The 10,468-nt window shown below is 51.5% G+C and overlaps 1 protein-coding gene across 1 annotated transcript; it reads left to right on the top strand.

Moving 5' to 3' along the window:
- Positions 1-2,324: 2,324 nt before the first annotated feature.
- On the top strand, positions 2,325-7,211 carry FAM43A (family with sequence similarity 43 member A). The gene has a single exon (XM_010372986.2). It carries the CDS (start codon positions 4,978-4,980, stop codon positions 6,250-6,252), a length of 1,275 nt encoding a protein of 424 aa, XP_010371288.1. The 5' UTR covers positions 2,325-4,977; the 3' UTR covers positions 6,253-7,211.
- The last annotated feature ends 3,257 nt before the right edge of the window (positions 7,212-10,468 follow it).

The raw sequence follows: 10,468 nt of genomic DNA, 5'->3' as shown, positions 1-10,468 counted from the left end.
TCTGCCTCCCGGGTTCAAGCGATTCTCCTGCCTCAGCCTCCTGAATAGCTGGGATTATAGGCATGCACCACTATGCCTAGCTAATGTTTGTGTTTTTAGTAGAGACGGGGTTTTACCATGTTGACCAGGCTAGAGAAATAGGTAAAATTAATCTTAATAATTTATTTAACTCAACATAGCCAAATACTATCATTCGATATTTAATTAATATAATATTATCAAGATTTTTTGCATTATTTTTGTTTTACTAAGTCCTGAAAATCCAGTGTGTAGTTCATACTTGTAGTGCATCTAAATTTGGGCCAGCTATGGTTCAAGTGTCAGCAGCGACCTGTGGCTGGTGACTGTGTACTGGGCCACACAGGCTGCCGTGCTCTTCCCCATCTCTTTGCAGGTTCATCTCATTCCTGTCTCTGCCCAGAGCCACCTTCCACTCCTAGCACTGCCTCCTTTTCTCCAGAGACTTTTCACTATCTGCTATTTCATTAGTTTTTTGTTTACTGTCTGCCTGCCTGCCTCCACCAGAGGCTATAAATCCCCTATAGGCAAAGACCTCTCTATCTGTCCTCTTTAGTGCTATATCCCCAGCAACTATGTGACATCCACGGGAGACTCTCCACAAGTATTTACTAGATGACATTGAAGATTCCAGATTCGTCATGTGTAATCTCTGAAGTCAGTGTCCACTGAGTGGGATGTTGGAAGAGGGGGCGAGAGGAAGGAGCATTATGTAAGACATAAGGTGGGAGGAAGCTGGTCCAAATCCTCTGTGAGATGAAAGGCTGACTCCTGGATGTCAAGTTTAGGGCTGGGACTCCTGATCGCAGCGTTTCCTTCCAGCTGTGACCGGGTTGTGTGTAGTTTCATCCACTAGCTTATCCGGTTTGATGAGAAACCATCCACCAAGCAGCATGTCTGCCTGCTACCAGTAGATGGGGCAGTGTCATTAAAAAAGTATGCTTTGCAGTTTCTCACCTGTTTCCCAGCTCCAGTTTGCTGACGGTCTGTTCTGGAGTTGCCCTGTCTCAGATCTGTGATGTAGACTCCTACGTGGCGCTGCCAGCTCTCCCAGCTGAAGAAATGCAGCCTTATTTGTGATGTGTGTTTCAGGTGGGGTGGCCAGCTTCTTCATAAGGTGAGGCGGGCCCTAGAGGCTGGCACAGGTCCAGGCCACAAGGGGACAGCGGGTTCTTCTCCAGGGCATGACTCACACCGGGATGTTCACATTGGCCTAGAACCTTTCTGTTCTCCCAAGGTTGAAAACAAGCTTATTAGGAAGGCGGTCAAGGTGTGACATAGCCTCGTCAACAGGAGCAGCTCTGTGGGCCTGTGCTGCTGGGACTGGCACTCTGGCTGCTGCTGAAGAGCCCGCCCACCAGTGGACTCCTTCTCCCTGCCTCTGTGGGCCACTGGTGTCCATGCCATTCCATGAAGTGCAAAGTGGTGCCTCTCGCTGAGTCTGAGACCAGCCTTAGCTCCTGCTACTGCTCCCTCTTCCTCTTCCCCAAACCCTCTTGAGCCTTGAAACTTTGAGCCATTTGGAAATGATCACTGCTTGAACATGATGTCTGCTTTTGTGGAGTTCAAGATTATGGTCCAACTAAAGGTCACTTAACACAGCCTCATTTGATATGTTTTTACCAGAATTTGTTGTTCTTTAGAGTGTGTACTATCTCCTTCATTGCCACTACAAAGCAGTCCAGAAATTTAAGGAATTAATAGTGGCTTAAATGGCTCATTATAGTACTAACTACCTCATTCCAACAGCGTGTCTGGTATCCCTCCATTAACCCATCAGTGCAGCTGAGGAGTAAGGCATCATAGCTCTGGTCGAAGGACCCTGTGGAGCCAGTTAGCCATGAAAAGGCCATTCCTTCCCTTGGCGTCTAAGAGAGCCAAAAAACACAATCAGGAAGCTTTCTTCTTTCATTGTTACAAGCTCCATCCTAATTACTACGTGTGTATGCTCCTTCTTTTCCTTTCTCTTCTCTTCTCTTTCTTTTCTTTTCTTTTTTCTTTTCTTTTCTTTCTCACTCTGTTGTCCAGGCTGGAGTGCAGTGGCGCAATCTCAGCTTACTGCAACCTCCGCCTCCCAGGTTCAAGGGATACTCCTGCCTCAACCTCCCAAGTAGCTGGAATTACAGGCATGCACTAACATGCCCGGCTAATTTTTGTATTTTTAGTAGAGAAAGTGTTTTGCCATGTTGACCAGGCTGCTCGTGAACTCCTGACCTCAGGTGATCCACCCACCATGGCCTCCCAAAATGCTGGGATTACAGGCATGAGCCACCGTGCCTGGCCTTATGCATGCATTTTCATGCTTCTGTAATTTTGCTACCCTTTATACCCAGAAAGTCCTTCAGTCTTTTTGTGTTTGGATAAATTCTGTTCATCTTTCAAAGGTCACTACCTCCATGAAGCCTTTTCTGATTTTCCTAGTCACGATGAATGCTTTCTTCCTCCAGCTTCTCATAGTGCTTTGAGTCTTTCTCATAGCGTTCAGCCCACTCTGTCTTCTTGTCCACATGCATATCTTGCTCGTTAATTCTAGTTATTGAGTGCCTATTTGTACCACACTGGGGATACAGGGTACTTGCAGAGAACCCAAAGTCCAGTGGAAGCCCAGAGTTGGGTAGAGAGTTTACAACCTTCATTGGATTAGGAGGCAGGAATCCCGTCTGCTCCTAGCTCAGCGCCTGGCACCAAAAGGTAGTCAGAAAAGTAACTTAAATGGAAACTCAGCACCAGTGACTCTTGAGAAAACTCAGAGTTCAAAGGAAGGTCAAAAGTTGGCAAAGATAGAGGATGGGCAGGGATCAGTTTTATTTTGTTGGAATATCCCAAGGGAATTTCCAGGAGTGGTTGCAGTGACTCTGGCATGAAGACGTGGTGTGGAAGCCAGAGACATCAAAGATCCCCAGTGGACTGGGATGGGAAGAAGGGATCACTGTCCTCCTCCAGGACCAGGCTGGGAGTTTTGGTGCGGGATCATTCGGACATTTATCCCACTCCAGCTCTAAGTCTTTTTGCTTTGACTGACCATACCATAGAGGCAAGCAGGTTGTTTCAAGGGCCCAGAAACGAGTTACTGGCTTACGGTCAAGCCAGTCAGAGGACAACTACACTGTCTAGTTGGCACATGATAAAAGCAATACTGATGCAATTATCACTCCCATTGGAGGGTGGCCAGGCATTATTTGTCACTCAAATAAAAAATGTCATTTGAATTTTTACTAGGAATTCTCATCCAAAATATGTCCATGATATAATGACACCGCACGACCGGCTTGCCAAAGTAAACTACGTCCTAACTACACACGAGCATTACTTAGAAATTGTGTGTATCTCAGAAAATTGCTCTACCCTGAGGCCCGACAGCAGGAGCGGGTCTTGCTGGGGTTCGGATGGGGAAGCGCCTTATTCATTGATGATATTCTACAGTAGTCACCCCAATCATGTTACCACTCACCTCACTTTACACTGTCTGCTGCTTACCTGTGAATACGAGCTCAAGATAGTGAGAGATAAGCCTTGGTGTTTTCTGTGCATCTCTCTTTTCTTTAATGGAAAACAATTCTGAAAATAATACTGAACAGCACCCAGTCATTCTCAGAAAGCCGTCACACAAGGAAGAAACCACTATTTTCCCAAACTTTTTGCACAGGAAATTGTAATCTGTAGTCTCATCTTCTGCCACCTCCCTCAGAAGTTTCGATCTAGACATACATGTATTCAGCGAGTTGCAATTCAGCCTGGGGGTGGAGTGTCAGGATTCAAGTCTTTTTGCTGCGGGGTAACCCCAGGTCCCAGTGATTTCCGTAGACAAAAGAGGTGCTGGTAAATTTGGGATGTAATTGTCGGATTGGACCGGTCTCCCCGCTCCCTTGACCAATGGCTGTCACCCGGTCCCTTTAAGAGTCCAGGAATCCGTCCGGCGTCTGAGCCCCAAACAGATCCTCTTCTCTGCTCCTCCCCTGTCCCCGCGCGGCGAATGGTTCGCGCCGGCCTATATTTACCCGAGATCTTCCTCCCGGACGGCAAGGATGTGAGGCAGGCGAGCCGGCCACCGCTCGCAGCACCGGAGAGGGCGCGCTGCAAAGGCGGGCAGCAGACCGTGGAGAGCCCGGGAGCGGAGCTGGACACCGCCTTGAAGGAAGAAATGAGGTAGCGGCGGTCCCCGGACCCGGCCATGCGCTCCCCCTGCCCTCGGAGCCCAGCGCTGTCTCGGCCAAACTAGCCCGGACAGTGAGCGGGCCGAGCGCGAGTCCCCGGTGGAGCGAAGATGCAGTGAGCCCCTGCGGGACTGCTGCGCGGGGCCAGCCGCGGCCAGCCGGACCCAGCATCCGACAACACTTTGGGCGAGCTGCTGACTCTGAGACCAGCCCAGCTGAGGGGCTCTCCGTCTCCAGCACCCCTCGGAGGTGGGGAGCACCGGCCCCTGGGCACGGTCACTGTAGAGTTTCTGCGGGTTTTGGCCCCAGTCCTGGGGGTTGTGTGTGTTAGGGGATCCTCTTCACGTTCGCCGAGGTGTTCCCGCATTATTCTCGCACCATCCCGGGTGCTGTTGCCGGGGCTCTCTTTATTTATTTGCACGCGCGCTTCTAGCTTTTTTCCTGACATTTTCCACTCCACGCTCGTTCTCTCTCCCTCGCATTTTGTTGCTTGCCTGAGACTCTTTGCCCTCGCCCTTGCCCAGGCTGGGGTAATTCTGTGTGCGCGCGTGTCCCTACCCCCGCCAACCTTTTTTGCACACTCGAAGCTGAATATTTTCTTTTTTAGAAAATTTACCCCCACCCCCTCCGGGGTTCCTAAGCACTCTGTCTCCTCCCCTCCCCCCCAACTCCCTACCACTGGGCCGCTCCCAGTTTTATTCTTCGATCTTGCTCGGGCCGAGCCCGGCCGGGGCCGGTGGCTCAGTGGGCCTCGCACCCGGCGCTCCGCCGCCGCCGCCCAGCTGCGCCGGGGCGCCCTCCGGAGATGCTACCGTGGAAGAAGCACAAGTTCGAGCTGCTGGCCGAGGCGCCGCCGCGGCAGGCATCCAAGCCCAAGGGCTACGCTGTGAGCCTGCACTACTCGGCGCTCAGCTCTTTGGCACGGGCGTGCCCCGAAGGCGCGCTTAGCCGGGTGGGCAGCATGTTCCGCTCCAAGCGCAAGAAGCTGCACATCACCAGCGAGGACCCAACTTACACCGTGCTCTACCTGGGTAATGCCACAACCATCCAGGCGCGCGGCGACGGCTGCACCGACCTTGCTGTGGGCAAGATCTGGAGCAAGAGCGAGGCGGGCCGTCAGGGCACCAAGATGAAGCTGACAGTGAGTGCGCAGGGTATCCGCATGGTGCACGCCGAGGAGCGCGCACTGCGCCGCCCGGGCCACCTCTACCTGCTGCACCGCGTCACCTACTGCGTGGCGGACGCGCGGCTGCCCAAGGTCTTCGCCTGGGTGTACCGGCACGAGCTGAAGCACAAGGCCGTGATGCTGCGCTGCCACGCCGTGCTGGTGTCCAAGCCCGAAAAGGCGCAGGCTATGGCCCTGCTGCTCTACCAGACGTCGGCCAACGCGCTGGCGGAATTTAAACGCCTCAAGCGGCGGGACGACGCGCGTCACCAGCAGCAGGAGCTGGTGGGCGCACACACCATCCCGCTAGTACCGCTGCGCAAGCTGCTCCTGCACGGACCCTGCTGTTATAAACCGCCAGTGGAGCGCAGCCGCAGTGCGCCTAAGCTCGGCTCCATCACCGAGGACCTGCTTGGTGAACAACAGGAGCAGGAGCTGCAGGAGGAAGAAGAGGAAGAGGAGCACCCTGAGGGCTGCCCGGAGGAAGAGGAGAACCATGCGGCAGAGGGAGATCCAGCAGAGGAGGCCGAGGCGCAGCGGGCGCTGGTGGTCGCCATGCACTTTGAGTGCGGGGACTTGTTGGACACTCTGGAGAATGGCCGTGGGGAGGCGCTAGCGGGCGGCGGGGGCTCCCTGGGCCCAGGGGCCAGGCCGCCGCCTCTGCTGCTGGGCAGCGCCTCCGACATGAAGGCTGAGCTGTCGCAACTTATTAGCGACCTGGGCGAGCTCAGCTTCGGCAACGACGTGCGCACCCTGCAGGCCGACTTGCGGGTGACGCGCCTGCTGTCGGGCGACAGCACGGGCAGCGAGAGCTCCATCGAGGGCGGGGGCCCTGACGCCACCTCCGCCACCGCCGGGGACTCGTCCGGCCAGGCCGACGGCGGCGCCAGTGCAGACGAGCCCCACTCGGGCTGAGCTCCGCGCGTCGCCGGCGCTCCAACGTGGCTACCCATCCGTGGTCCCGACAACCTCCCTGTCCCTTGCCCGCCCCCAGGAAAGGGAAATGGGGCATTTGGGGCCCATACCTACACTTGGAGCCCAGGCCCAGCGTTCCCCCTGACCGTTTCCCCCTACCTCCCCGCCCCTGCTCCCGCCCCTGCTCCCGCCCCAGCACTTCTGGCTTTATTGCGCGTGGGGATGCGGGGAAATGTGAGAGGGGAAAACCCCGCCAGGAGGGAGAGAGAGGCAGCCCTCTGGGGTACGGGTGAGGGAATGCTGGCTGAAGTTGCTAGTCTCAGGCCGTAGGTGCCTGGCCAGTTTCCTGTTTGTGGGGCACTGGGGCCTGAGGAGGAGGGGTTCACTTCCTCCTCCTATCCCCCGGGAGAGGCCCTGCGCTGTCACTGACATCTCATTAAAAAAAAAAAAAAAAAAAAAAAAGAATTTGCTCTCAAGGTGTTTGAGGCTTTATGCAACCCTTTAGCCCTCGGTTCTTTCTGGTGTAAGAACTCCGGGTGTTTACCTCAGACTCACACCCCTGAAATTTTGCCAAATTCCTCACATAACTGTTTGGGGGGTGGGGGGAGATGAAGGAGAGTTGCATTTTGTTTACAGTTAAAGACATCTAATATCTTAAAAAGGAGTTTTCCTTTAGAAACACACACACGCCCTTCCTCTTGCTGAAAAGGTCTCACTCCATGATGCTGTGTAAAATATTTTTGCACTGTTGTGAAGTATTTTTGACTTTTTTCTGTACATAACTGTGTTCTCAGAGCTGAATGTTTATATCTTTTGCTGTGCAAAAGAAACATGTAAAATGTTGTTCAGTTGTATATACAGAAATGTGTATAAAACATTTTGTTATTTTTTAAAAGTAGCACTGTTCTGGTTCTGTTTGCACGTCAGTGGGGAGAGAATAAAGAGGAAAATTGAACAGAGCAGGTGAGTGTCTGAACTGCTGCGTTGGGGTGGGAGAGGCTGTGTCTAACCCTGGGATGGCGCCATAGGACGGTCTTTGGCCTTTCTTGTGCTTGGAGAGAATTAGGAAAGGAAGGTCAACTTTATGCGCCATCTGGGGCCTTCCTGGACCTCCATAACTGCGGGTGCTGGGTCTGGGACCAGCCTTTTCATGTATTATCCTGTATTTTTCACTAATTAAGTTGTGGGAGTGTGGTCTTTTTCTGGTCTTTTGGAGAGGCCAGAGTGAGTTCCATATCACACTCTCAGACCTGTGAGGTTATTTTTGGAGGAGTGACTTCCAGGTCTGCCGAGATTTTACCACCTCCTTCTGTGGGCCATGCTAGTAATCAAGCGTAAGGAGACTACCTTATCTTTTCCATTACAAACAGCTCAGGGAGCTTTAAAGATGAACTAGAAACCCAAAGAGGAATTCTCTGAGGAGTGGGGCCATCTCTGTTTTTCCTGGGAGGAAAACCAAGTAGAGAGAAAAGTTGACAAGTTCCGATCCTGGTGTGAGTGAGTCATGGTGCAGGTGGGCGGGTGGCTGGGCAGGCTGCAGAGCCCATTTCCTTCCCTTCTACAACCCAGCGTGACCCAGTGGGGGATAGCTCGAAGGTCAAGGTGGAGAGGAGCTGTTAGAGCGCGGTCTGGGTGTGCATGTTTCAGCGCTTTCGTGCTTTCTGTGTGTTTTGTTTCTGTTGTAAACTCCAAACAGATGTCTCTAGTTTGGCTACACCCGATCAGCTGGAAGTTGTAATAAGATGCTGCCAAAACTGTGCCTTCTGCAAATTATATTTTCCTTTTGCCCTTTCGGGCCTCTCTTCCTGTGTTGCAGAAATGGATCTCACTCCTGGCCTTCCCTGGTGTCCTGAGGCCACTTTGCTTTGTTTTCATCATAAATATGTTCCAAGCAGCTAGACCTAGAAATCCTAAGGAGTCTGGAATTCACTGAACCATAGAGGAAAGCGGGGTGAAAGATTTTCTTCCTAATTAACGGGAATGGTTCAGGCATAGAACTATCTTTAAGAAAGAAAAGCAAAGGGGGCGAGTAGAAAAAAAAAGATATATATATGGAGTTTCGCTCTTGTCACCCAGGCTAGAGTGCGGTGGCGCGACCTCAGCTCACCGCAACCTCCACCTCCTGGGTTCAAGCGATTCTCCTGCCTCAGCCTCCCAAGTAGCTGGGATTACAGGCATGCGCCACCACGCCTGGCCAATCTTGTATTTTTAGTAGAGACTGGGTTTCTCCATGTTGGTCAGGCTGGTCTTGAACTCCCGACCTCAGATGATCTGCCCACCTCAGCCTCCCGAAGTGCTGGGATTACAGGCATCAGCCACTGCACCCGGCTGAGTGGAAAACGTTACAAACATTACAAAAAAAAAAAAAAAAAAAAAAAAATTCAGTCTCTTCTTAAGGGCATTAGGACAAGGTCCAGGCCTTTGAATCTATTATATTTTGGCTTGGTTGTGAGCCCTGATCCCTCTCCCTGATACCTCAGATACACATCACTGAATGACATTAAAAACCCCAGCTAGGGAGAGGTCAGGAAAGTCCAGTCTCAGCCCACCCGCCCGTCCCAGCCCTTCCGCACCAGTGCGCTCACCTGATAAGCAGAGGGCTGTGTGGGCCATCACTAGCCTGTGTGACTATATTTCACATTTGAAATTATTCCCATGCATAGCCAAGTTCCTCTGCTGTTTGAAACCAATGAAGAGGTGAGACAGAGTGAAGCTAATATGGCTAATACTTGGGAGGCAGGGCAGGGTCTGTGCGTCTTCATTCTTATCTAGTGTAAGTGTCTTGTGAGAATACCAGTGTTGGGTTTCATCTGTGACTGATAGGCATGTGGTGATTGGTCCAAAAGTTCAGGCAAATGGCATTGAAACCAACACCATCAATAAATATAAAGCAGCCATCTCTTTAAAGTCTGACGTTTCCTCTTATGTGATTTATAAATAGGAAGGGGGGCTTGAAGGCTGAGGAGGAGGAAGAAGAAAATAAGCAGGCTGGAAAGAGCCAGCTCCCTTCCTCCTCCCTCTGTGCCCTCCCCATCTCTCCTTCCTCCCCTCTGCTTTTTGGCATCGATCCCCACTGCACCCCAGAGCTCTGACTGATGTAATTCTAGAATAGATGCAAAGGTGACACGTGATTCACCTCTTCTTACTTCTCAGTCTTCCAGGGATGATATCACTAGAGTAAGAAGAGATGTTTTGAATGAAAATAAAAGACCCTAAAACTACTTTGCTCTTGGAGCTCAGAGGGAAAAGAATGGAGCAACAAAAGCAAAGCTAAGTCATTAGATAAAATACACCTTCCAGAAAACACCTGAAGTCTGGTTTACTCATCAAATTTAGCTTTTCCTTCTTGCAAAGTGAGGCTCTTGTTTCTCCATGACTTAACCTGATGGTACTTTACATGCAGTGAGACACTTTCTACATCCTTTCCCAGCCTAGGTCATGCTCCGTGTTCAATAATGCAGTGTTGACTGCATGAGAAACAGAGTGGCTTCCGGCGGTGCAGTCGCCCGGGGGAGGCAGTGTGAGTCCGGGAGGAGGCATTCATCCACTTCTCACAGCACAAACATCCCATGTTCACTTCTACCATTTGTTGCATATGTGAGCAGGAAGGTGGGAGGAATAAAATGGCATAAAATAAACAGTAGTATTTCATACCCTCGCAACTATTACAGCTTCAGAGAACCCCCTCCACACACACGTGTGTGTGCACATACATGGTTTCCCTAAAGAAACACCTCTCACTGCCCCACAGTCAGCAGAACAGCTTTTAAACAAATTAAAAAGACTCTGTTATACTAAGAAAGCACAATGCCCTCCCAGGGGACAGAACTGTTTTTGAGGGTTCTGCCTGTGAATAGAGAGACCACTGGTTGGTAGAATCTACCCCTGGTGCCATGTTGGAGAATCTCATTGGAGTTGCCAAGGATTATGAGAAACATGCAAATTCTATTAGGAGCAAGTTGCCGTCTTTTCTAACAGGATTTAGTAATTTAATAAGCAGAACTCTTTCCTCTGTGTGGTATGCATCAGTAGTCCCAGCATCTGCTGGTGAGTGATGCATGACAGAGCTAGAAATGTGCAAGGACTGCTGGGGTAGGAGCCATGGCTGACACATGGGAAGCTACTCAGGGCTCCAGGCAGCCAGGAGGGTGCTCGGCCCAGGGCGCTCTGCACTCTCTGCTCCAGGCTTGTTGCACATAGCCACTGTCTTAGTCCA

Source organism: Rhinopithecus roxellana, chromosome 1, assembly GCF_007565055.1.
Source record: "Rhinopithecus roxellana isolate Shanxi Qingling chromosome 1, ASM756505v1, whole genome shotgun sequence".
In the NCBI taxonomy this organism is placed as follows: Eukaryota; Metazoa; Chordata; class Mammalia; order Primates; family Cercopithecidae; genus Rhinopithecus; species Rhinopithecus roxellana.
Note: the sequence above shows the minus strand (reverse complement) of the source record. Positions and strands in the feature narration are given on the sequence as shown.